At 38.0% G+C, this 27560-nt stretch overlaps 2 protein-coding genes and 1 long non-coding RNA gene across 5 annotated transcripts; 2 read left to right on the top strand and 1 right to left on the bottom strand.

Annotated features, from left to right (window-relative positions):
* The first annotated feature begins 3906 nt into the window (after window positions 1–3906).
* LOC148725340 (uncharacterized) lies at window positions 3907–6625 on the top strand. Its single transcript, XM_088729325.1, has 3 exons — window positions 3907–4066; window positions 4151–4257; window positions 4874–6625. Exons 1-3 carry the CDS (start codon window positions 4020–4022, stop codon window positions 6238–6240), a joined length of 1521 nt encoding a protein of 506 aa, XP_088585451.1. The 5' UTR covers window positions 3907–4019; the 3' UTR covers window positions 6241–6625.
* A 2239-nt stretch (window positions 6626–8864) lies between these two features.
* On the top strand, window positions 8865–26900 carry LOC111329197 (protein kinase C iota type). Of its 3 annotated transcripts, XM_022933823.2 has the most exons (22): window positions 8865–8977; window positions 9688–9809; window positions 10683–10863; window positions 11298–11419; window positions 13209–13298; window positions 14872–14922; window positions 18330–18415; window positions 18772–18822; window positions 19001–19081; window positions 19188–19284; window positions 19742–19908; window positions 21115–21186; window positions 22009–22106; window positions 22219–22305; window positions 22553–22602; window positions 22714–22799; window positions 22900–22987; window positions 23428–23553; window positions 24353–24432; window positions 24830–24919; window positions 25489–25604; window positions 25740–26900. In XM_022933823.2, the coding sequence occupies exons 2-22, from the start codon at window positions 9698–9700 to the stop codon at window positions 25825–25827; spliced, it is 2019 nt and encodes a 672-aa protein (XP_022789558.2). In that variant the 5' UTR covers window positions 8865–8977; window positions 9688–9697; the 3' UTR covers window positions 25828–26900. The 3 variants fall into 3 exon arrangements, with proteins under 3 accessions (XP_022789558.2, XP_088586121.1, XP_088586122.1); XM_088729995.1 differs by lacking the exons at window positions 8865–8977; window positions 9688–9809; window positions 10683–10863 and adding an exon at window positions 10988–11190; XM_088729996.1 differs by lacking the exons at window positions 8865–8977; window positions 9688–9809; window positions 10683–10863; ... (1 more) ...; window positions 13209–13298; window positions 14872–14922 and adding an exon at window positions 16373–17050.
* On the bottom strand, window positions 14813–18341 carry LOC148725339 (uncharacterized). The gene is made up of 3 exons (XR_015990518.1): window positions 17832–18341; window positions 16965–17244; window positions 14813–14995 (listed from the first exon to the last, which is right to left on the bottom strand). It is a non-coding gene; the product is annotated as an uncharacterized LOC148725339 (long non-coding RNA).
* Window positions 26901–27560: the final 660 nt, after the last annotated feature.

Here is a 27560-nt window from a genome sequence, read left to right as displayed (position 1 = left end):
CAAACGAAGCGCTACCATATCCATACAGCCTCGATATGGTATCCCTATACACCCCAATACCAATACACGAAGCCATCACAAACGCTACAGATAGAATCCAGAACCCAATACTCCACCTCTCCAAACAAGACATCTCAGACCCACTCCAAGTCACATGCACTTCTCCTTCAGAGATCGAGTTTTATGCCAAAGAGAGGGCCTACCCATGGGTTCTAACATCTCAAGTATACTGGCCATCCTATTCATGGACAAAATAAAAACCATCGCACCTCACACCTAATGATAAGCCCTTACAAAAGATATGTTGACGACATTTACCTCCAAACAACCAATGAAGAAACAGCAGACCACTTCCACCATGTAATAAAGAATGTACACCCTAATTTGAAATTTGAAATTAAAAACCCAGAAATAACACCCAATGGCGTGTCATTATCATTACTCGATTTCAAAGTCACCATATCCAAGGATGGCGACAGCTCTTTCGATTTCTACATAAAACCAGCCAAGAAACCACTATTCGTCCACCATCAATCAGCTATTCCCACCAAATCCAAACTCAACTTCATCCGCAACGAACGAAAACGCATCGAGGACAGATGCTCCCAACATATATCTGCAACACAACACCTAACACATGCATTTGACGACATCATTCGCCTCAACGGTTACCCAGAGAGCAATATAGAACAATCAAAACGCCCACAGCACCCCCAAAGAAACACTCAACCTGCCAACACAGAATGGTCATACCTCAAGATCCCATACATCTCTGAACGACTAAATCACAGGATCTCTAACGTCTTTAGGAAAGAAAACATCCCGATACGCATTTCCCACAAATCCTTCACACTCAGACAAGCCCTATCCCACACAAAGTACGCAAATATACCAAAGACAAGTGCTCCATCTCTAACACCGGATTATGTTTACGACGAAATGTAGCATACCAACTCACATGTAACAGCTGCAATCAACAATACAATGGTAGTACGACACGCTTCATCCACGACCGCGCAAAGGAACATCTCAACAATGGAAACTCGTCCGTGAAAAAACATATCCATTCCTGCCAAAACAAAGACCATGAAAGCATTGATGTCAAGATTATCATGAATGAAAATGACCCAGCTAATCCGGCTACGCTTTTACGAAGCATTTTACATTAGAAAGTACAAGCCTACACTCAATTCCCGGGGAGAACGTAATGAATTCGCAGACCTATTTTTGTATCTCATTTTTTTAGACCATTTTAACCCTTTTGTAGGTCCTTTGTTTATAACGGTCTATCATTAGAGCCTTCATTATGTTCCATTCACAGTTTATTTCTTCCGCTTTCATACATAGTCACATCTTTTACTCATTTCACCACACACTCTTTTTACATATAGATATAGCGCTCCCGGAATATTTTCTTACCCCCGATGATGCCGTTGATCGCGAAAGCTCGGATTTTTAAAAATATTTTACTTTTTACAACAGTGTAAGGCTTCACTCGATTAATCTGTATACAAAGAACTCATTATTGGTGGTATATGCGTGAACAAAGTGTGTAATAAAGGTTTTCGGCAATTACGACCATGGCCACGGCCTACAAAAGTGTTTGAGGCTTTTTCGATAAGTCTGTCGGTTCCCGAGAGATTTCACTTTGAAGTTGGACAATAGTAAATAATTCGGTTCAAGCTCCGTAATGTCACAGAAATATTTCGAATTTTATAAAAGCCTTGTACACTTTGGTGCGTTAATATCTGATGAACATTCTGGTCAATTTTTATGAAAATCCAACAAATCTATTAATTTTTTTATGTCTTGGTAACCTGCGTAAAATCAAACTTCGAGCTTTTGGCCGGCATAGAAATTCGCAGTTTTCGCACCTCACTTAAGTGTGCCTCAATGCAGTCATGCTGCCGACCAATCAAATGCAACATCGAACCCCATGGCAAGGCTCGTGTTGGCCATGTTCGTTAATATCATACTTCACCTCTGGACCTTTATCACACACACTATCGACCAGCCAAATACCAGCGCGTGGTAAATTCGAGTGAACCAGACTTAGACTATATCGCGTGTCGGTGTGTTGATAATATTTCTTGCGATGATGCGGTGTTTCTTCTATTTTGTTAGCGGCGTTGCGGTATTCAAAACCCCCCATGTCCCCCTCATCTAGCGAAATGGGGAAAACGAATTTACAATGGCTTAAACTAAATCCAAAATTAAAATTCGTCAGAAGAAAACGAAAGGTAGGGAAAACTTAATTTCGAAGAGCCTTATTTCTCAACGTTTTGCGAAATGTGCCAGAAATTCCCTTTTTTGTGCACTGCAAGAGGCAATGTAAATAAAATATGCCAATCGAGATGCCGGAAGGAAGCCCGTGGAAAACGTAAATACTCTGCTGGAGGCCTTTCCGATAGTGATACCTTTCGTTCTTTGGTGCGGCCTCTTTTAGCCGTATCGCGTGTTTGCTAGTCCTTTCGTACCCAGCAAGGACGTTTCGCACCCAAAGAGTTGAGTCGTTTCTTACCCAGACTAGTAAAGTTTGAAGCGCGAACACCGAGGGTAAGGCCACGCACCGAAAATGCGGGAGCTATAGAATATTTCCACTAGACACACTTAATTTTTTTTACATTCCATCCTAGATTCACCTACATTACAATCTTCTCTGAATATAATTAAAACGTCAAAGTTTAAGAAATCATAGAACTGAATTGAATTACAATCATTTGTTTCCTCATATACTAAACTTAACCACAACGTATCGTAGTTGCGTTCCGTTCATTCGATTACGGATCCGTTGATGTTTTCCTATCCTCTCAGTAATTGCCGTAGCGAATTCTGCTTGTTGTGAAATGCTTCCCATAAGTGAAAGAATCGGCTCTGCAGTTAGCGGTTAGTTGATCTCTGTATCCGCTTCAGCTTGCGCTCGGAGACAAAGTCGAATCTGAATCTATTAGGACAAACGCGTTAGCAATAAAGAGCTGAGTGACAGGCGGGCGACACAATTTGGCCTTGCTTAACTTATCTAGTTGTTCATATGTCGCAAAGATCAGGTGTCGCCTGTCACGGCTTTCGACTTCTGCTCGAAGGAAACCCCCAGGGATGCTGGATTCGTCGATAGTAATGTCGAGGTCAATCGGATCTTGTGGTCTTTTCGCTCTGTCTGTGACTTCTTTGGCTAAATGTTCGGTTTCGGTAAAGTAGGCAAAGCAGCAGAAGCCCCAACTTACCCACGAGAGTATTCCTTCTACGATCGCCGATGCTGGCAGGAATAAGTTGTCCATTACTATTCGTCGGATGGATGTAGTGATCATAGCGACTTTCGGGGGTCCAACTTCTCATGAGTGGTTGTGGTTGACTCCTCTGGCTTCACAAAGCCAGAGGGCTTCGTCAGAGCGAAAGGGCTAACGCTCGAAACGTCATATCTTTGAAACTCTTTACGGCGGCCAATTTACATTATGAACTCAGTTGACAAAATCAAAAACTCACCTGTTATAACCTCTTATAATCTTATAACAATAATGAATGTCTAAAGGAGAAGCATAGCGTTCTACTACTGGTAACATCTCATGAGAGCCGAAATTGTGACAGCTGTGATTGCATCATGAATGAATGTCTAAAGGAGAAGTATAGCGTTCTACTACTGGTAACATCTCACGAGAGCCGAAATTGTGACAGCTGTGATTGCATCATCGTTGCCGTTAAATCCACCATTGAAAGGACTATCCCCTTTATTAAAGCACGATTCCCTTATTACTTAGGTAAATTTTTAAGATACAGCGTCAGCAGACAAGTTCGTGGAACTTCTTTCACATCTATAAGAGAAATGTGAAAAAAAAAATTGATCGAATAAGTTAATGCCAACTCACTTGACCTAACGAACTGACCTAATCTAGTTATTTAGATCATCTATATTTCAGTGGCTGGTATCATAAAGTTTTTTTCTGACACTCGTTTCAAAAGGGGACTCGTCCTCATTGGATTCGGCGATTTTTTGAAACGTGTTTCCTAATAAGCATTTTAACATGATTAGAGACGTAGTTCTGTTCGTAAGCATCATACTGGCTCTTAGGTAAGCGTTAAGAGAAGTAGTATTATAAAACATAAACAAAAATCCAACTGATCCTGACGCGATCTTTATTTCTTTTCACCGGAGGATGGGTAGAAGCGCCGCCAGAAAGCATTCTGGAAAATACAACTTAGAACAGAAGACGCCTCTTCATCACGATGGAGCGCGGCCAAGCGTAGTAAAAAAGCAATCAAGTAAGCTTACAAAGGGACTTAATTTCCTCTAGGTCACCAAACATACGAGAACAATACGAACATCGTCAAACTGACTGGTTGTAGAAAGGTCGGTGTCTATTCGGCAAAACTGAGATGAAGATTCGCGAACGAAAAAATATGACCCGGAGAGAGGTGAATAAATCACTTTATTCAGGAAGGAAGAGGTTTAAATCTTCCAAATTACTCGTTACATACTGATTAAAATAGTGTTTTCGCAAGCACGCTTGGTAAATGAAAATGAAGGTTACCCGGCGTAATTAGATAATCTTTGTGCTCGAAAAGTCACAAGTTTTACATCTTTCAACTTTTATTTCCCCTTTGAGGATCCATCCGATCGATTGAATTCATTATTGCTAATTACGTGTGACAGCGGATGTCTCTCATATTTTCCGGTAAAATTTTATGCTGGGCGCGTGGCTGGCCAAAATTGATCTCCCACAGCATGCCTGCCGTTCCACCGCTGTGTTGGAGTAACTCCATCGCAGGTATTGACTTTCAATCGCTGACAAGATCCAGTCACGTGGCAACTGTAGGGGGAGTTTTTTAAACTAGAAAGACCCTTTGTTAACACGTTCCCTTCTCCTTGTGCTCCTAGCTCCAAACTATCTGACAGGGTCAGATGACGTACCTGCTGGAATGACCAACGTGAAGCAACCTGGAGGTTCCTTAACTGCTGCGGTTGGAGATGGAAAAACGGACGACACATCTGCCATCAAGGCCATCGTTAAACACGTAGAAGGTTCCACAAACAACAAGGTTTTCTTTCCTCGTGGTGAGTATTTGGTCGGCGGTGATATTGCTATAAGTGGCTCAGTGGAACTGCATGGAACCCAGAGTGGTATTGCTGTTATCAAGGCGTCGACTCCATATGCCATAAAAATACACAATGCATCACCTGTAAGCAGTGTTTCACTGCAGTATCTGTATTTTGACGGAATTCGTGTAGTATTTGAGGATCAAATCAAAGGGTCATCATCTACACGTGATATTACAATAGAGAGCTGTGTATTCTTTTCATCGGCAAGTCCAACTTCAAGTAACGGACAGAATCGACAATTGGTAATGATGGAGCTTGGAAACAGTGGTGTTTACAAAAACGTCTTTTTACGCGATTCGGGTGCATATGGAGTTGCTTCCAGATTTAGAAGTACTCTTAACGTTTGGGTAATTGGCAATGTATGTGGCCTCGAGTTAAGTAAATTAGACTGGTTGTCTTCCAAAGTTGAGCCAGTATCCCATTGGCGAGATCAAAAAAAGAAATTAGAGTTCCTTAAGACTCATTACAACCTTAAATCTGATCAAGGCTACTTTAAAAGTTGTCTTTATGACCAGTGCGACAAAAGAATGAAAATAGCGGAAAATATATTCAACGGAAGTCCCAATACCGGCCGACACAGAGACCACGCCATGTACCTTAAAGGCTTTGACAACCTGGAAGTGAAAAGCAACTACGTTAGAGGTTGGCCTGCGAATCCATCAGGTGGCATCAAAGCGCGAAATGGGAAAAACCTTTGGCTTGCCCGTAATTACGTCGACGACACAGGAATTCTGTTGTATTCGCATAAAAACAGAAAACGCAAGGCCTGTCTTCACAATGGTCTCAAGAATGTAGTCATCTACGGAAATCACCTCGTACAGCGAACAAGACCAGGCAGACGAGAAAGCAGTTTAAGCTACTATGAGCCCCACTCAGTTGGAAAGGATGAGAATATCAAGTACTCTGCTAACGTATTTGAGATCGTTGGTTTTAGTCGCCCTACTAAATACAAATGCATTTGGCTGACCAATGGCGATCCGTCTCAACATCACGTGTACAGAGACAACGTGTATTATGGGACTTCGACACCAGTGAAGCTTCAAGCGGACGGAGGTACTCCATCATACGAGACAAAGGATATCGACCAGGAAATAAAAAATCTGTACAACTATCCAGCATACAAACTGGACATTCCACCTTACTAAGCTATGTACTTGCATAAATTATCGGAAAAGTTGTAAAAATTAACCCATTAGTATACACATTCTCTACGGCGCAAGAGACTTCTTTTACTGCCTGATATAAATTACAAAGTCGTCGTCGTTGCCATAATTTCGTCTCCTTTATCATTTGATGGCATGCTAGAGTTATGTGGAGTTTTTTTCCGCGAAAAATGTCTTGCAGAACATTCACTCCGTAGGGCTTGGTATAGTACACAAAGGATCATTCGTCATCCTATTTGACGAGACCTACAAATAAAGATTCCCACATGTCACTGATATCTCCTGTGTAGCCTTTCCTCATATACCCAATGGAAATTACCTATTTGATTTCAGGTGACCGCAATTAAAAGAGTCCATCAGTCTGCTGTATTTGAAACAGACTTCAAAACTACCTCTCCTTTCCATAGTTATAGTACGTTTTCAAAGAGTTATTCTGGCTTGTTACTGTAAGGTTCCTTATCAGCGGGCTTTCTTTCCTATTGAGACTTCTTACACATGTCAAGAGATTCTTCAAACGCACATTGGTATGATCTTATTAGGTCTTGAGTGTCAATTCCACAGTAACGGGTATTTCTGATGTTACTTTTCCTTGATAGGGAGATAAAGCTTCGGAAGGGAGAGAGGGGGTATTTGGGCTGTGGTATGTTCCGCTGGCTTTTTTAGAGCCCCTACCCCATTGTCGTCTATTCTGTGGCCAATTATAGACCTCATTTAGTCACCCTTGGTAAAACAGTAACAACTTTTGAACAGCAAATCTTCTTATTTTTAAATTCCTATTTACCACACTTTTCTTATCCCCACAATCCCAAAAATGCGCAACCCCATCTTCATAACTTTCCAGGAAATTTATTACTTGACAGGGAATTCCGCCTTAAATTGGGCGCGAAAACCAATATTTGGACTGGGGTATGTTCCACTAGCTTTTACAGAGCCCCTACCTCATTAGTCACTCTTGGAAAAACTGTAACAATATTTGAACCGCAAATCTTCATATTTTTAAATTCCTACTTACCACAATTTCCTTATCCCCACTATCCCAAAAATGTGCGACTCCGTCTTCGTAACTCTATAGGAAATTTATTACTTGACTAGGGAATTCCGCCTTAAATTGCACTTGAACACCGATATCACACGAATCGAGTAAGGTAATGGATTTTCCTTGAATCGCAAAAGTAAATAAAAATCAGAAAAAAAGAAAACAGCAAAAACATTGTTTGGCGGTGCGCTCCAGAAAGCCATTTCAAAGTCGACAAGAACCTCCGGCTCACTTTGAAAAACGCTTTTGTTTGTTTTTGGCTCTTCGAATGGTGACAATGACTTTGAAAACATTTTAAAATGACATTGTCAAAAAATTTTCTCGCAGTCGTGGTGTTACAATTGGACGATAGTTGCCATGTATATGTAGATGCAAAACAATATCACTCAACCTCGTTTTCAACTTGCAATTCCACGTTAAATACCTCGCTTCATTAACCAATCAGAATGCGAGATTTTATTCTCTTATGTGAATCTATCGAAAACACAACCCCATTATAGTCAGTCCAGTCGTGAAAATGCGATCCCATCAAGCGGCACATCTACATTGGCCTATCACTATAGGAAGTACCCCTCTCCGGGTAAAGCTACCCAGGTGTGATAAGATCTTTTGGAGTAGATTTGGAAAGGCGAAATGTATCTTAATCGGCGACATGAAGAATCTGGCATAACGACTTACTATGCCAACTACTGGTGCACAGGGAGCAGAAGAGCCTCAACTGATTACATTTGTGATAAACTGACCATATGAATGCTGCGCAACTCGATCCGCAATTACATCACTGCGACGTACTTAGGGAAATGCTATGCGCAACAATGATTATAGAAACCAAAAGAAAAAGATAGAGACCTAAATGTCTCGTCTAAAGCACGTTTCGAAAGCGAAGCATTCCGTAGGAGGCACGAAGATCTGCCGCATTTGATAACTCAGAAAAATTGATTAGAAAAACTGTGGTTTCACCTGTGTAGAAGTAAAGGAATTGAAGTCGTCAACATCTTTTGAGACGAGCTAGGAGGAAGTTTCTAGGTTTACACGGTCACGTGTTCTCTGACAGTTATTCAGTCTTTCTTCAGTTAGGTCTTGCACCGGTTAATAGTGTAACTAGTAACTCCCTACTTTTCAATAAACGTACTGTAGATTTGATTTATATCCTTTGTATTGATCTTCTTACCTTAGATCCAATAGGAAGAGTGTTTAAAATGTCAAGAATTTCTTCCGCAGTATATCGTGAAATTGAAATTTATTGAATTGATCGAGATGTATAATTTTACGTGACAGTAAATATAATATTTTTCTCCGGGATATTTCAATTTGTTTTTAAGTCACTTTTTTAAACGGAGTCTTCACTCTTTTGAACATTTTTTTTGTCCTTTTTTTGCGTTATTGTTTTTCTTTTGCATTGATTGTAAAAGCCATAATCTTTAGAAAGCGAAAATTCATGCAAAACAGATAAAACCGTGCATCAAAAATGGAAAATTAATTTAAAAGTCAAATTACACTCTAGAGAGATGACGTAATGATTATTTTGACTTGTGATTGTCACGTTGTTTTACATTGTAAAATCATTCAAAATTTATGCAAAATGCCCCTCAAAGACACTTGAGCAGAAAAGTATAAGGCGGAGCCTTAGATCGTATCTGAAAGAAGGAGGACGGAAAATAATCGATTTCAGACATTTCAAAGGTAAGTTAAAAATAGTTTATTTTCGATGAAAAAAAATATAGCAATTTTGAGGACAAAACTTCTACATACGCACGTACCTGCCGCGAATATACAACAGATAATTTCTGCTAGCTTATAGACGTAACACTTTATATCCGGTATACTATAACTTTAGAGCGACGAACGTATCTTACTTCCTTGACTTGCAAAGATTAAACAAGCCGGCAGAAGAGCTAATCCCTTTACAGCGCGGGACATCGGCGGGTCGTGTGCGTTTCGAGCTAGTTTTTGTTCTAATTCTTGGCCAAGAATAACATTAAGTCTTAAGCAAGAGAACTGCGTGCTTTTCGTGATTTTAGCGAGCTTGACTCAGTTGTTACACTTTCAGTTCTTGCATAACAGAAAATATCGTACATCGAAAAGCTCTCGAGCCGAAAAAGGAGGGAGCACTGAAAGGAAATATTTGGACTGGCTTTGAATCAAAGCAGAAAAATTCCTTAAATCAGGATAATGTTATTTAAGGTTGAAAGCTTTAATGACAAATTGTTAGATGCTAGAATATTAAATTGCTTTAAAGTGTTTTTTTATCGCTAAAGTCTAGTTGTTTCGTATTGAGCCGAGTCCAGCGGCGGAGGATGAGTGCGTTTTCATCACCATGCATGCCATCTTCATTTTTCTCACCCAAGAAGAACGCTGTTTGTCTCCGTTTCGCTTCCTCTTTTTGATACCAGGAATTTCGCTATGACAGAACTCATTGGAATGACATCAGTAGGGAAGAATGTCTATCCAGTCCTCAACACGTGGGAAGGGTCTGATGATGAAGGAAATGACGTCACAAACGAGAATTGTGGAGGTGAACGGTTGTCTGTTAGGGTTCGATGTATACTACTATAGAGTAACACGTGCACAGACCAAGTGCTCTACACAACTGCTTTATTAGAATACTCATGAACTTAATATACAATGATAGATCTATGGATAGTCTCGTGACTGCGGTTAAGGGTGTGCTAAGCAAGAGAATCCAGATTATGTAAGAGCTAAGGTATCTATCCAATAGGAACAAACACTACATAAATATTATAAGACGTGACTTTCTGCATGGAAAGTAATGGATTTTTTTCGCGCTTTGAACAAGAGTGCAGGAACGCCTGAACATCTATCATGAGATGTAGATCTACGCCAGCCATAAAAACCCACGTGTGTCCTCGCGCACCCCTTACTCGCGCTCGCGCGCCTACACCCGCTCGCGGAAAAGAGCCTTCGATTTCCGATTAGACCAGTTTTATTTTTTATAAATTCTAAAAGCCTGTCAAGCTCGGGATTTGACAAAACTAGGATTGTCTTGGCAATCACGGCTGTATTTTTTTACATCTGCTTTACTCTTCACGAAAGTGATAAACAAGAAGAAAGTGTCAAACCTCTTTACCAGAAATGTGTGTTGCAAGACTATTTTATGGTTGCAATACGATAAACCAGCCTTTCGAAACCAAGCGCGTATCGCAATTTAAAATCTGAACTCTGACAAATTGGATAAGCAGGCAGCCCCCTATGAATATCAAACACGACTTGGCACGCTTGAGTTGGCAAGTGTACCCTTAACAGAAAATAAGTCAAGAGAAGGTGTTTTTGCCTACGATATGTTGTCGCTAATGTGAAATTGTACTATTTCATAGTTTATCACAATCCGACTTTTGGTCAATTTTCTCTCTTATTATTCGTTCATAAGGAGTTGATCCATGTGTATTGACAAGCTACCGTGAGATGGATGGAAGCAAGGAAGAGCAAGAAGAGTTGGGGAACTTGGAGGCCTCTGCTCAGGATTTCAATGTTGCAAATGAGGAGTTAGGATTTCAAGGCGAATTAGGCTTGCTGTATTTGCCTATCAATCTACGTGCAAATTTTGCCGGGTAAGAAAAAGAGCTTTGCTTTTGTTTACTTTATTTTGTAAATGAGAAGTGTAAATTCACTAGCCACGTTGTGTTGGTAACCATGATTTGTAACCGCGAAACCGCCAAGCACCTTCCGCCGGTTGGAATGTCACGTGATCGATGTAGATTCCAAGGAGATGTGTAGTAGGAAATGTAGTCATAGAAAGCTCTAGTTTACTCAAGAATCAACGCAAAGACATTCTACTTTGAGGGCTTATTTGTAGGGCTTAAACAATTTACACGACCGTGATCTATGCCAGCTATGAATTCAATCGAAGCGGTCGCCGTTAAAGCGGCTTATAATGGGTGAGTAGCACTCTTATGCGGCTTATTTTCATATTTAGTGGACGCTAAATTCATACATTTCACTTCAATTTTCGTGGAGGTTAATTTATTATTTATATTATTATCAGGACAATAATGGTTTTGTCCATGGAAAATCGAATAACTCTGGAGAAATTCTGCGATGAAATGCGAGACATATTCAGGTTTGGCGAAGAAGATGAATTCACGATGAAATGGCTCGACGAAGAAGGTTAGTGAATGACTGTGCCTTCGAAACGCTACCTAGGTACGATCTAAATAGGATTTTATATTGATACGCTACTGATCACATCACTTTAAGTTTGCCATAAAAGGCTTGTAGTGATGTTGTAACAACACTTATATTGAAACGTGCTGAGCTCTAAGAAGCTCAACAATTTGGAAAAATTCGCTCCTCCATTTCGTCTGTAGTTGTTTGTAAATAACATTTTATCCATCCCTTAATTTCATTGCTGTCCATATTGTCTAGAGTAACATTCTTAAGACTTAATTATTTTTTCGAGAACCTAATACGAATGACTGGAAAACAAAATAACTCGTTGGAATTCTGTGATTCAAATTTTCAGCGTATAAAGTAGCCCAAGATAAATTTTTCAAAGTAAAAAAAACATTCTTATGTCTAGTAACATTGATCGATGACGCGCTTGGAAGTAATCCATCTCGATCTTGCATAAATATATCCTTCAACCTCATTGGCTTTTAGAAGAATTAAATTTATTTGCACTTTGAGAAATGTCTTGTCACTAGGAATCAATTATGACAATCCCGTCATCTTTGGTCCATGTTGATAATCAAAATTCCCAGACACGTACATTTGTTATGAAGGAGAAAAAGTTAAGAGACCCAGATAAGAAATTTATCTTGCATAAATGTATCCCTAGACTTCAGTGGTTTTAGAAGAACTAGATTTATTTGCACTCTGAGAAATGTCTTGTTATTAGGAATCAATTATGACAATCCCATCAGCTTTGGTCCATGTTGATAATCAAAATTCCCAGACACATACATGTGTTATGAAGGGGAATAAGTTAAGTCACCCGACAAGAAATTTACATATTGGGATCATTCATGTTTGGTCGGCTTTCTGACTTTTGTCCTGTTCATGTTAGAATATTACTACTACACCCTCAACATGTGTGAAATTGGCAACCAGTCAGTGCTCTCTTGTGATCAGCCTCTTAGTAAATAGTAAAATTTGAAGGAGTGCTGTTTAATCCAGTTTTTGAGTGTTAGAGTGTGAGTGTAAAATAATTGCCCAAGGAATCACAACAGCCAATCATATAGAAGGGAAATTGTTCAAATGCCAATGATATGGCAACATAAAACAAGCAAACTACCTGAGGTGAGGAAAATTGTGAGCAACCAGGTTGTGATTGGGTTTTGTTTTACTTCTGATTAGTTAAAAAATTTGAAAGTTTTCTTGACCAATTACAGAGATTAAAGAAGTACAACATTGTAGAGAGAAATTGCAATTGACTCTCAATTGTAATTTGCTGAACAGCATCTGATGTAAGACTCACAATTGATCACCTGTGGTTGATTTTCTTCTGTGATCTTTACGAGTGCCTCAACACCCCTTTCCCACCAATTTCTGCCAAAAAATCTTAAAGTAACTATTTTGGGGAAAATACTTGGAAAAGTAAACCATGATGATGATATAGGAATCAAAGCTCAGACCTTTAGCTTTTCCTGTCTGATGCTCTGCCCCTTTCAGTTTACATCATTAGAAGATCAAGCCTTAACTTTACCCTTTTGTCTTTGCCTAGTTGCACACACACGGCTTCAATCTATAATTGATCTTAGTAGTATGCAGGACCATTGTCAGACACAAAGGAATCAATAACATGGTCTGCAGTAGCTCACAAGCTCAATGGTAGAGCAATTGGATTGTGAACTGAGAGGGTTTGAGGTGCAAATCCTAGTCAGAGATCCAGGAGTTTTCTTTTCCCTCTCTTTTGAGAATTTAATTAATATCTTGCATACGTTTCTTTATCTGTTAGGTGACCCATGCACCATTTCAACTCAAGAAGAACTTGATGAGGCAATAAGATTATATGAGCTTAACAGAGATTCTGAGCTTGTTGTCCATTGTAAGTACTTGCAGACTATGGATTATGTGTGGTAATCTTTTGTGTGTAATTGATAGAGCATTATTTCATGTATGTTCGCTTGAGGTAATAATAAGTTACATCAAGAGCTCTCAAGTCTCATTGAGTATGACTCATACATTGAGCATGAGACTCACACAAACAATTTAAATTTTAAGCTATCATGTTGAAAGTATTATTTCTCATGGTTTTAAGTTCCGAATTTAATCTGTTGATTTTGAGGGTCATTTGTGCCAAAGTACTGCTTTAGTTAAGTTCCCATAAATTAAATATTCTTCTTAAAATGATTTACTCCTTTTTCCCTTAGTGCTCATGTTGAGCACTTTCCAAGGGTGGTAATTCTTGCTCAGAATACAATACAATACAATACAAACTTTATTGACACTCCCTAAAGAGGGTTTTTCAGTGACAATGAACTAAAAATTACAAAATTACAATACTAAAATGTATAAAAGAAAAATTAAGGAAGCTAAAATGTTAATAAATGTTTGCCAAAGTTACAACTAAGAGTGATGACAAAGGAAAGCAGCAAGGAATTTGGCACTAAGTTTATGCTTAAAATCACAAGAAGAATTACAGAGTTTGAGGGTATTATCTAAACTGTTCCATAGACTTACTGTACGATAAAAGAAAGTCCTTTGTCCAGATTTAGTTCGATATAAGGGTATAAATTATGCAGAAGTTGGGAGCTTCTGGTCATGTGACCAGTTATCTCACCATGTGTTAGAAACTTTGAGGAGAGATATGTGGGAGTGGAACCTGTCATACATTTAAATTGCCACTACGATGAAAAGTTTTGTCTCTGGTTTTGACATTTTTTAGCGTCAATCAAGTTAATATGGTTAGAATTGTATTATGTGATAGTTTTTAGGTTGATGGAAGCGAAATACGCCTTGATATAGCTGGCCGAAATTCACAAAAAACCCGTCCGCCATTACTCAGCTCGCAACCGAGAGCCAGTGACTGAACTGAAAAGCGGTTTTACACATGAGTTGGCCTGTGATGTCATATGCACACTTTCGCATTGTGCTTCGTGTGTTGTGAGAGATTCCACAGTGGAAATTCTAGGTGTTTTATAAGATGTATTCTTCCTCGAATTCTTCTTCCAAATGGCATATAAATTTAGCCACGTTTTTTCGGTCGAGCTGCGCATATGACGTCACTTCCGAAAGGCTCCAACTAGTGCCAACTCTTTTTGCCACACTCGGCCATTTTTGAATTGAGTAATGGCGGGCGACCAAAAACGAAAAACAAGGTTGAAATAATCATACTTCCCGTGAGAATTTTGCGATTAAACTTGGCATGGTAAGTGTTTCTTACTTCTAGTTTCCAGAAGTGAAAAGAAAAGGCAATGCGAAATTTTGATCATAGTGGCACTTTAAAAGCAAGTACGGTGTCACTGAGATATAGCTAAGTGGTAGCCAGTGCAGTTCTCTCAGAAATGGAGGAGAGTAAAGAGGAGCTGAATAAAGGAATATAAAAAATTATGTCTTACTTAATTTTTTCATACTTTTTCTACTTAATGGGATTGATTTTATTCCTCTTCACTCTTCAGTGTTTAAAGGAGTTCCGGATGAACCAGGTCGACTCTGTGATGGTGAAACAAGTGAGTGATAAAATCACCTCTCTTTCTTTTTTAGTTTGTGCTGCAAGTAGTGGACAGTTTTTTTGCATTTGATCTATGTGTGAAGCATAAAGTGTGCAAGCTATGAATCAAAGATGTAAATAAAATACTCATAATAGTGTAAATAATGATACAGAATAAGAAGAAAAGGTTACCCAGCAGTAGAATATGTTTTATAGCTCATCCATGTGTCTGACAGGTTCAGGAAACTATTGCTGGTCACTCAAAATGGCATCAAATGACTGTCATTTTAAAAGAAAAACCCATCAATTTTTTAATTTCTGTCCATTTGTTAGCATGTCGTACCACACAAATGATTGGGAATTGACCAATCATAGCTCAGGTTGTTGAAATATCAGTCACAGGGACTGACAACATTCTGACAACCCACTGATTGCTTCAGGTTCAAACCATCCAGTGATTCCAGTTATTTTCAAGAGTGCTACATATTACAAATAGGGGAAACAATTTCTCTCTACAGCTAACTTCATGTTACTGCTCGTTAAGTACATAACAAGGGCTGTGGTGTAACAGCACCCAGTGGCCCCTGACACCTTACTTTTGCTTGTGGGTGACTCAGGAATCTTGGTATTTTACTAAAAAGCATATACTGGGCACCCTGGATTTCAAAGTTTCAGAGCACTGGGCTCCCTTCAATTTTTCTTAGAGCACAGCCTTGCAAATGGCAAGCACTGATGCACTTACCAAAGCCCTGTATTTTTCTTGGCAGAGGTGGTCAAAGTTTGTCTTGCAACTTCAAAAATATTAACTGAAACTATTGAAAGTAGTCTGTTACAGGGTATCCTTTAGGTGTTGATTTGATTCAAATTGTTACAAGGGAAGGTATTTCAATTAGAATATTTACCATAAGTATTGTGCATTTTTGTGCAGGTCCTGAGCTAGCTTCCAGAGGGTTTAGTTTTGTAATTTGTCTTTTCATAATAACAAGGTTATCACTTTTATCATGAAATTGTACAAAGTAAATGGCATTGTTAGTCTTTTAGAGACAATTATTTTGCTTTTTGTAGTCATTTTTTTCTTGGTTTGATTTCCAATTGTACTGTCAGTAGTGTTCTGACAAGCCAGACTTGAAATTGAATTTTGTAACCTTTTGTTACTCAAAACAAAAGGTATATCTAATTATTTATTTATAAGCCAATCATGTTCCTTTTTTTTAATTAGTCAGTGGCTCATTGTGGTACAAATATCAGCAGGTTCCACTTTATGTTTGGTACATAACTTGTACGTTTTAATATTTAATTATGAATTTCAATTGCCTGGAGCAGACATTTTACTGGTCCTTTTTAAAAAATTCTATCAACAACCAGTATTGATTGTATACTTTCTTAAATGTGTGAAAGAATAAATTAATGTTGTTTTGATGATTTAATTTCTAGGCATAATTCGTCAACTTCTGCCATTTACAGTCAGAAGTTTATTTCCGGGGCATTAATTTACTACTCAGTACAAGGCATTTTGAGGAATTGCTGGTTTTTGATTTTGAGTATGTGCAGTTGTTTTTTCATGGATTTCCAACCAGTGGAATTTTATGTTTGAACAAGATGTTTCTTGAGCAATATTAAGTGTTGGCACCTGCAGAGAAGCATAACTGTCAACCTCCAACCATCTCAATTTTTCTACACCAAAGAATACTATTTAAGAGTTTCTTGTGGATAATTTGCAGCAATCAACTTTTTTGATCCTAGTTTTTTGCCTGGATCCAATTTTTGCTTTGTTCAATTTCCTTTGAGGACAAAAAGATTGAAGGGATTGTAACTTGTAACTAAAAAGAACTGTTACATGGAATCAGATGTTTTATCTATATCTGGCTTGTTTGGAGCATGCATAGAAGAGGAATATGAAGCAAGCAAAGCAAATCAGAAGTTTGGCTTCATGCGACAAGCTTCTGCCCGCTTCTTCCGGTCCATCAAACGGGCACACCGGAACATTTCCGGAAGTCTTAGTTCTGTGTTCACACGGCAAAATAATGAAACAGAGGAATCACACGAATCAGAAATACAAACCTCCAGCAGTGGCAGAAAAGCCAGACGTCCTCATTCTATTGCATGCGGTGAAGAATTCAAAGGATTAACTGTTTCTTCTAGGATAGGTAAACATTTTCATGGTAGTAACTGTTTTGCTCAACTTATTTCAGAATTAGGGTCTGTACACACAGTAAGTTGCTCTTGACTTAGTGCTGCATCACATCAGTCGCCACAAGATTTTTTAGTTAGATCCTTTGGAAGTATTATTATTTGTGGCTCACATGGTACCGTCATTGGAAGTGTAAGTTAATTGTCTTCCCTACAGAAAAAGAATAAAACAATATTAATATTATCAATTGAAATTGTAACTCTCCATGGGAAAACAGACTCTTAACCCTTTGTGTTGTGTTTCAAGCATGTGTGCAACAAAAAAATTCTTCTGATATAAAAGTTAAGTACTTTGTACATGTGCATGACTCTAAAAGATCATATAAATTCATGTGTGCAGTGATATCATATTTCTGTGTGCAAGAGAATTTGTTATTATGATAATACTAATAACAATGCTAAATATATAAAATCTTTTAACAACATAGTGTTTTTCAGGCAATCAATTCAGATTTATTGTCTTTTTGCAAGGAAAAGTAGTTTGCTAGTTGGGTTGGCTGAATAACTTGTTTGGATGGAATAAAAAAAAAGTGTTCTTCTTTTTGTGTTATATAAATTCTACTCCAACTTGATCTCAACTATTTGCTTTAAAAAAAGAAAAGTGAAAACTCAGTGTTGGAATTATGAATTATAGGGAACTACCCTCACTAGAGAGCCATGAAATTTAATTGTGAAAGTTATTGGTTTGAGAAGAAAAATGACTTCATTACATAACCATTATACCATTGTGGAACTAACTTTTCAACTGTAGGTCGTGGGAAGCTGCAAAGGTTCTTGAACAGGCCATAGAGAGCTGTGGAGTCTTATGAATTCAAAAGATAACATGTTTGAGCTGTGTGATACATGTAAAAAATATTGTTTCTTGAAAAATTCATCATTTTACAGTGATGATGAAGGAAGAATGTGAAAAAGCAATTACTATGGATTAATAATTATAAGAGTTTTCATGATTAGTAGATACAATACTGAGAGTACAAAATAATGTAAATGGTTTGAACCTGAGGCGAACAGTCCCAAAACAAACAGTTGTTGGCCATAGGTCACAGAGAAAGGGCTTTAGACAACAAGGTGGAAGGGGGAGATGTAATCAGAGTCAAATGTGAAGAGCTGTTTGTTGGTTGAAATGAAATGTTTAAAGTTTTTGTGTAAGGATACTATATTCAGTGAATTGCCTTTGTTTTAGCTGTAAGATTCCACTAGCAATTGATGAAGTATTCACACAATGCTATTCCCTAGGGAATATATATAGACGAGGAGCAAAGAGATGGAGAAAGATACACATTGTTAATGGTCATTCATTTGTGGCAAAGAGATTTAGTCGGGTGAGTGGATTTTATTTCAGTTGGAACTTACAATTAACCCTTTAACTCCCAAGACCTGATTGTCAATTCTCTCCTCTAACTACTACACATTCCCTTGTAAATTAATCACAATAATATGCTGTTAGGTCAAGATAACAACATCAACCTGATAAGTTAGAATATTCTCATTACCTGTTTGCCAGATAATGTGTGGGTGTTATAGGGAGAGGTAACATGTTAAACACCTCTGAAAGTTAAAGGGTTAACTTCAGTTGCTTTGTGTATCCTCTTGGAGTATAGGGTGTATGACCACCACAATTGTTTGAATGGATACAACCTTGAGGTTCAAAACTGACTTATCTTTATCTTTGTTTCAGCTTGCTGCTTGTTCCTTTTGTTCAGATAGAATTTGGGGACTTGGTAGACAGGTATTCAACAAGCACTGTGCTCAATAAAGCAGCATTTGATAAAGCAAACAAAGAAATACATTATTGTACTTTGTCTTTGAAGTACTTGTACACCTTAGCATTAAAATATAAATATGATTTTTCTTTGTTTTACTTTCAGTTCCACATTTGACTTTACCTTTGCTTTGATATCTTGTAGGGTTACAAATGCCTTGAATGTAAGCTAGTTGTTCACAAAAAATGCCACAAGCTGATAAAAATCCAATGTGGACAACAACCAGTGAGTTATCTGTGGATGACATAACTTTTTGTACTGAGCCATATTTTTAACCTGGCCTAGTTTGTTTGGTTTTTCTTCTCAGTAATGGGTTATTTACTCCTTTTAGCATCCATCAAGTCAAACAATTCACTCATCACTCCCACCCATTGGGGCAGTAGGTACAAAACTTCCTCCAGCAGAGGAAGCACCAGGACCCAAAAGAAGTAAGCAAGAAATTATATTTTGAGAATTTTAACTTAATATTTATCTACTTATTTTTAAATTATAATTTCATGCTGAAAGCTTTCACCAGAGGCCATATAAATGTATGCTTTTGTATAGGGAATTCACAAAAGATGATGTAATAGTTTATGAGAAAAAAAGAACTCCTATTTTGACTTTCAACTATATCTGAAATAGCCTACCTTTATCTTTGACACACCCTTCATTTGAAAGTCCTGAAAATAAACAAGACCCTTTTGGGCTTATTAGAGTAATTATAGAATTATTAACCACTAATTGATGATGTTAAAATTTGAAATTGATCCTCCATAACATTACTGATGAGTGTGTCATATTTTTCTCTTTCCCAGTTTAGAAAATTCGTAATTAGGATGATTGTTTGACAGGTGTAGAACATTCATTTACATTTCATTCCTCACATTTCTTTCATGAACACAGCGAGAAGTGACAGTCCAGCAACTCGTAAGCGAGGGCTTGTTAGTGTAGATTATTCACATGGATCTAAGGCTAAAGAAGCATCATCCGGAAGCAATTTCTTGATTTCATTGAACGACTTTACTCTTCTCAGAGTAATAGGAAGAGGCAGCTATGCTAAAGTTTTGCTGGTGAGTTTCATCCTCAGAATTATATGAACACCATTAATAATTATAATTATAATAATAATAATAATAATAAAATTTATTAATTTGTCAAATCAATAGCATTTTCCCACTAAATAAGGACACCTAAACTAAACTAATCTTGACCAATATATATAAAATGCATAATATAGGCAGTCCTGCTCTGTATAGTTGACCCTATATATATGTACTACCCTACCCTGTGTAATTAAAATTACCTAAAAGATTAGAAATACAATACTGATAATATAAAATAATAAGATTTATATAAAATACAGTTCTTGGAATTGTCTGAAGAGATTAAACTTTGTATATCTAATGTATGTAAAGCACTTTTAAATTCTTGTAGCGTTCTTAGTGTTCTTGTTTTTCCATCTAACTTAGACCAGATTACTGGACCTAAGTACCTAAGAGAGTGCTTACCATAACGTGTTGTGCTTACTCTGGGCATAATGAAATCATTGTTTCTTAAATTATATCTATTATTATTAATGTGAAACAAGTTCTTAATATTATTAGGGCACAGATGGTTTCTAACTTTATACATGAACATGGCTCTATCATGTAATCTTCTATTGTATAAGGTTGTTAATTTGGCCTTTTTGAGAAGATCGCTATATGATGATATGCTATCACAGTAAACAGCCCCAAGGCCCCATTCCTGTACCCTCTCTAATATTCTAGAATCACTAGCTTTATAACAATTCCATATAGTACTACAATAAGTTAAATAAGGCAGGATAGCAGCCTTAAAAAGTTGTAATTTTAACCTTAACTGGGATTAACTTCCTTAATCTATTAATTACGCCTACCCTTTGGCTACCTTTTATACAAATGTTACTTATGTGGTCAGAAAAATCTAAATTATCATCAGTGTTTACACCCAGTAACTTGATAGGATTGTACGACTTAATGGCTGTCCCATTAACATTTAGCTCTATTTGTTTATCGTTCAGTCTGCCTCCTCTCATTACCATTGTTCCGTTTTTATCATAGTTCCCTTTGAGAAAGTTTGCATCGTACCAGGTTGTAGCCCTTTGAGCAGTATCCTGTAGTTTTGTTTGTATAGTGTAATTAAAATAATCCTATTATTATTATTATTATTATTATTATTATTATTAACTTATTGCTCAGGAAAAGTAATAGTATGAAACTTGCTAATGAATGTTTTCTATTTTCTTCTCCCACCAGGTGGAGTTAAAGAAAAATAAGAGAATATATGCAATGAAAGTTGTCAAGAAAGAGCTTGTTAATGATGATGAGGTTGGTGTTTGTGCTTAAAATTGCATGTTTGTAGTCTTCTCTCGTTAAATGACTTTCAAGAAATTTGTAGGTGTTGAAGAAAAGTTTTAGGCTCAATCAGTTTTATCAGAATTGTCATATTTCAGGCTAAAAGTATGGTTACATAGAAATTTTGATCTTGGCTTCCCTTTTACTCATAATTATGAGGAAGTAATATGGGGTAAATAGAGATCATGGTAAATTCTGAGTTTAGTGGGCAAATTAAGAAAGTTATTATTCATTTTGGTCACCAGTGTGGGGTGGGACAAAAAAAATATGAGCTCCCTGTGAGGGCATGAATCTTGGACCCTAGAATTTCAAGAAACTCTGCTCAACCATGCAGTGGCGGTAGGATAAGTGTGCTGGACTTCGGGTTGAGAGTTTGGATGTAAGATTGGCTGGTCAGTGTGTTGTGTTCTTGGGGAAAACACTTTACTCTCACAGTACCTCTCTCCACCCAGAGTTGTCAGAGAAGCCTGGAGGGGGGGGGGGGGGTAGTGATACTCCAAATTGCTTCATGGTTAGGAAACCAGGATAAGCTCAAGCTCCTGCTGATTGGGCCACATGGCTTGAGTACTGACTTTTCTGCTCAACCACTGAGCCACAAAGAATTGATTGGCAAAGAAGGCCTGGCTAGCAACCTTTTGTTAAGTACTAAATGTGTTTCTAGACTAGAATGGAAAGTTTGTAAACACTCAAGCCAACCGTGGCTGTTGTGTAGCTAACGGTATGATAGCAGCTAGGTAGGATTGTTTTGTATCCCTAATTTGTTAACTGGTGTAATGGTTTGCTTTATTTCTCAAGGATATTGACTGGGTTCAAACAGAGAAACATGTCTTTGAACAAGCATCAAATCATCCATTCCTGGTTGGACTACATTCTTGTTTCCAAACGGCTAGCAGGTGAAAAGAACTTTGAAATTCTCTGCAAAAGAGCAGAGGATTACCAAAAAAAAAACAACAAATGGAAACCTTTTTTTAAAGTGATTTTTATGATCGGTTTACTTTCTTGCAGGTTGTTTTTTGTTATTGAGTTTGTGAGTGGTGGTGACCTTATGTATCACATGCAAAGACAGAGGAGATTACCTGAAGACCATGCAAGGTAAACACTCACTCAGGCATTCTGCAACCCAGCCTGTTGGTCAGTCAGTCAGTTAGACAGTTTGTCAAACATCAAATGTTATTTCATACTCAACTGAAATTCCTATTTTGGTCGACCTAATTGATACATTTCGACAGTTTTTTAGACTTGAAACGTCTTGATTGGTCACACTAATGCTTTAGTGACAGAAGTGAATTGTGAGAGGAAACATTATATGCCGGTATACTAATTCATAACTCATCCTTAGGTTTTATTCTGCTGAAATTTCATGTGCACTCAACTTTTTACATGAAAGAGGTATGACCCATTTACGTTACAAACATTTGATGATTTCACGCACAACAAGGTACTGAAATATAATTTTTTTTTTCCTGTTCCTTATTAGCTGATGTGTGTTTTTGTTGTTAGGTGTGATTTACCGGGATCTCAAACTAGACAATGTGTTACTTGATTCTGACGGCCATGTGAAACTTACAGATTACGGAATGTGTAAAGTAAGTTGACCCTTTTAAAAGATCCTTAAGTGATATCATAAATCTGCCGTCTTTTCTTATTGAAGGATGAACTAATTGTCCTGCAAACTTCGTTTCGCAGGAAGGTCTTCGTCCCGGTGATACAACAAGCACGTTTTGCGGAACGCCAAACTACATTGCGCCTGAAATTCTTCGAGGGGAAGATTATGGTATGTAGATAGATTAAGGTCTCGTGAACACGGTGGTCCATTACGGTTTATGGCCGATGCCACAGCGGATTTGGACGCTCCCCCAGGGAACCTCTACAAAACCCCAGGGGTCCATTTCTGTCAGGGGGGCTCCAAGTCCGCCAGTAAATATGAACCCTAGGGGTCCATTTCGCCAGGACATCGGAGCTTATCTTGATGTGAAGTGACAATTATTGTTACTCCATCAGGATAGATGCTAGTCTATAGTGGACATCTATAACCCCCCTCCCAACCATAGTATTTTGACAAGTTTCCGCGACACTGTAACCAATAAAACTAATGGGGGGAGAGAGGCACTGATGGCATGGCTAAACTTCAAACGCAGACCTTGCAATCTAACTTTTTGCGTCTTAACCACTACATGTGCCACTATGGTGGCTATTTTTTCTCATTTTTTGCAGGCTTCAGTGTCGACTGGTGGGCTTTAGGAGTACTCATGTTTGAAATGTTAGCTGGTAGATCACCTTTTGATGTTGTAGGAAGTGCAGAAAACCCTGATCAAAATACGGAAGATTATCTCTTTCAAGGTTTGCCCGTAAATTAAACATAATGTTAGATACTAGATACGCGTGCCCTGAGTACTTGAACTTCTCATCACAAATTTTCTTTCGGTGTCATGCATCATAAATGCAAATGTTATTGAGAAGCTTTGGTGCTAGAATAGATCTGAAAGAATTGTAACGTAAATCATTGAACTAATTGTTAAACGAACACGATGACTTACTTTTACATACTTACCAGTCACAGTTTACGAACGCTTCTCCAGTCTTGCAGCTAGTAACTAAAAAGCAAACAAAGCAGTTTCAACGAAGCAGATTTTCTTGTAATATTTGCCTGTAATGATGACTCACTCAGGTTCTTGAAACGTCAGTCAACATCACAGACAACAGAGGACGATCACGCTTTACGAACAACTGGTACTCGCAGCTCAATCCATTTCCTGTATAGATCTGTCTCATCTGGTGAACTCAGCTTGCAGTTTTGATCTTAGATTCTCCTTCACCTCCACCTTCACGCAATACGCCTACACGGCAGGCTTAATTTCTAGCGGGAATGTGCTAAATTCTCCGATGAAGTGCCAAAGCCGCCATATTGGATTGGTATGATCGAGGAAAGCCACCCTCTCGACCAATCAGATGCGTCTTGGTCACCCGTGTTTTCCCGCGCTTTAGGCAGCCTGCTTGTTCTTTCTTTGAGTTATCATTGGCTCCTATTATACCTTCTCTTATTGGCCGTTACGATTATAATTTTTGTTTTTAATTTTTTAATCTTAGAAAGCTCTAATCTCTGCCAAAAGCTAATGTTAGTTTACATTCCTGTTTTTAGTCATTTTAGAAAAACCTATAAGAATTCCTAGATCCTTATCTGTAAAAGCTGCGTCAATACTCAAAGGATTTCTCAACAAGGTAAGACTGTTTTAAAAAAAAGTTAGAAATTTGAGGACGAAGGAAAAACAAAACTAGCCTTGTAATGAATTTGCTTGCCAACTTTTCTTAAAGATATTTCCTTCTCACAGTCAGCCAATGTTGCAAAACGTTCAAAAGGTTTTTGAAGACCAAGAAGGTTTATAGAAGGAAGGGGATATCAAAACAACGAAACAGTAAAACATCGTTTTGTGAAAAAGTAGTATGTTTATTGGGATGACTCGAGGAATTGTAGTTCCCGTATGCTAGGCATAACACAATGCGCGAGAGAGGGCAGATTTTCTATCCATATGAAGGGCTTCAATTAAATATGATAAATATAAAGACGCCATAGCTTATTGTATGCAAGCGGTTAACTCTTTGTTGATGATGTCTTTAGAACCCCATCGAACGTTTAGGTTGTCATCCTCAGACAGGATTTGCAGATATAACATCACATGTGTTCTTCCGGACGGTCGATTGGGAACAGGTTTGTACAGCCTTTCATATTTTATCATTTCTGATTTCGTTTCTCATATTTCGTATATTTTTAGCAGGCTTTACATTGGTTTATTATCATTGGTTTACATTTATTATTGCCCTAAACTAAAGACCTCTTGAGCTCCAGCGAAGAAAATTCTGTCAGCGGTTCGAGATTCAAAATAGAATGCTTCAAATTCAACTTTTCCAAACACTGAAGGCTCGTCTTTCAAGATTCAGCTCCCTGAGACCCCCGCTTTGACCTAGATTCAGTGTGCAATCTGGAGCATTCTTCCAGACGAAAGTCTCGCCAGTTATCGGTTGCCTCGAAATCAAGATTTTGATATGTTTCAAATTAAAACAATGAAATTTTGGAAACGAAACAGTATGGAGTTGTTATTTGGCCTAGATCCACACTACTATTCATAAGACGAGATCTTAAACTATGGCTTCGGGGCCGTAAAGTTACCGCAGCTTCCGTTAAACGGGCCCTTGGAGTCAGTGTTAAGATTTGTAGACTGTTTCGCAGATGGCGGCAATATGAGCAATTATAAATGTTCTTTTTGTGTACTCTAACAGTTGGAAGCACGACAAGTGGCTCCCCCGTTCAAGCCAAGGATAGAAGATCAGTATGGACTGGAAAACTTTGATCCTCAATTCACCAACGAACCTGTTCAACTTACACCAGATGACCCGTAAGTTAAATTTACTGAAGCACTGCTATGATTTCAACATACAGAAAAAAAAAAAAATGGGTGTTGATTATCGATGACTCGGTAAGGCAAATTGGAGTACGGAAATCAGATTCATGTTTTACTTTTTCATTACAGGAAAATGCTCGAGACCATCGACCAGTCGGAGTTTGAAGGTTTTGAATACATTAATCCTCTTCTAATGTCCTCAGAGGAGTGCGTTTAATGGCTGCCTTCCAAGAGTGGAGAGCTTGATGTATAGAACTCAGTAGAGTCATTCTTGAAATTATATCTTTATACCACTTATACACTGAAAGTTCACATTCAGAGCCAGAGAGGTAGCATGATAGTTAATGGAGTATTTCTAACGTTTGTTAGCAGGACCATTTCGAATAACTCTAGCTCTGTGATTGGTTCAAAAATGGGACTTCAAAATCAATCGCTATTTGATCATTCGCGCTTTATATATGTCCAATTAATTAATTTCTAATTGGCTTGATTTGGTCTCGCGACTCAAATACGAACACCTTCGCGTAATAGTTTTGTAAAAGATTACACGACATTAACATGTGCGGTATCAGATAAAGGAAAGCTTGTGAAATAATTCAAACCCATTTTCTGACAGAGATAATATACTTAAGAGGAATTTTGTAATGTGTCATCTATACTCGGATAATGTACAAAGCGGGGGAGTAAGAGGCTACATTTACCATACAATACCATCAGATCCTTAAAAATGTAATTTTCACAGAGATGACTTGTTAAAGGGTAAACTTAGAAACTTAATATCATATCTTACACGAATACGATTGTAATTTTGTCAACGTAGTAAATTAAATGCTGATTAAAGCAGCTCTATTTTACGCCATTAAAAAATAAAATTCGTATCGTTGTATTGAGGAATATTTTAGTTTAGCTTTGTGAAGGATGATTGAACAACTGGCTAGGTCAAAAACGAGTCGTCATCGACCCAACCAATTAGAATCAGTATATTCTATCAGCCTGAATTCTTCCCGTGCGGGGACTGCTGACGTAACACTTGCTCTTAGTCCTGAATGGCTTTTGAATTTGGTTTAGTTTCAATTCGAGTGCGTGAAAACAGCTCCATTTTCACTTCTACGTTTTTAACTCAATTGTAGTTGTAATATCACAAAACTTAAGTACTTTTCAGTATGGGTTCGTTATAATAGGTAGGTAGGTAAGTTTTTCTACAGTTTTGAATTTGTAAACAGTACTGGGAGATTGCGTGCTATTTTTATGCCGAGATACACAATAAACTCATTTGGTGAAGCTTCTTAAGATGTCTTTAGTCTGTTGACCTTGTAGACTGTTTCTTGAACTTTCCAGATCGATTACATCTGGATCCTGCTTTGAATGGTGACGTCATCGAAAGCGACTGATCCACCTCAACTGGGCTGATAAAATCCTTCCGTTCACTGTCTATTTTGTGCTTGTCTCTTCGTAGGTCCGTGCGGTTGGCTTTGTTTAACCCTTTAACCTCCAAGAATGACTAGCATCTAATTTCTCCTTACTATATCAGCCCTGAATCACACATCAAGGTCACGAGAATACTGGAAATGATCACCAACTAAAGAAGCTCTTGATTGTTAAACAAATTCTCCTTGTCAGGTGCTGACAAAGAGAATTTGATTAACAATCAAGAGGAAATGTCTGGGAAACAGTATGGAGAATATGCATGCTGATGTTAGGGTGTGAACGGTTAACGTTGCGCGTCAGGCAATCTTCTTGCAAAGAGCTTTTAGTGTTTGTTCATTAGGTTCTAGGTATTTTTTTTTTTGTGCGTGTTTCAAGAGTGAGGTTCCCCGCTACCTGAACATCATCTCACCGTTTAAGTCAATTAACATTTTACACCCTGGGTTACATGACCTGAGAAGCTTACATGGCAGTAAAATTGTTGAACGCTCAATTACAACAAAGGCGGTGTTGGCTCCGCCGCTC

The sequence above is a fragment of the Stylophora pistillata genome, chromosome 8 (genome assembly GCF_964205215.1).
Source record: "Stylophora pistillata chromosome 8, jaStyPist1.2, whole genome shotgun sequence".
NCBI lineage: Eukaryota > Metazoa > Cnidaria > Anthozoa > Scleractinia > Pocilloporidae > Stylophora > Stylophora pistillata.
This window is presented reverse-complemented; position numbering and strand designations above follow the sequence as displayed.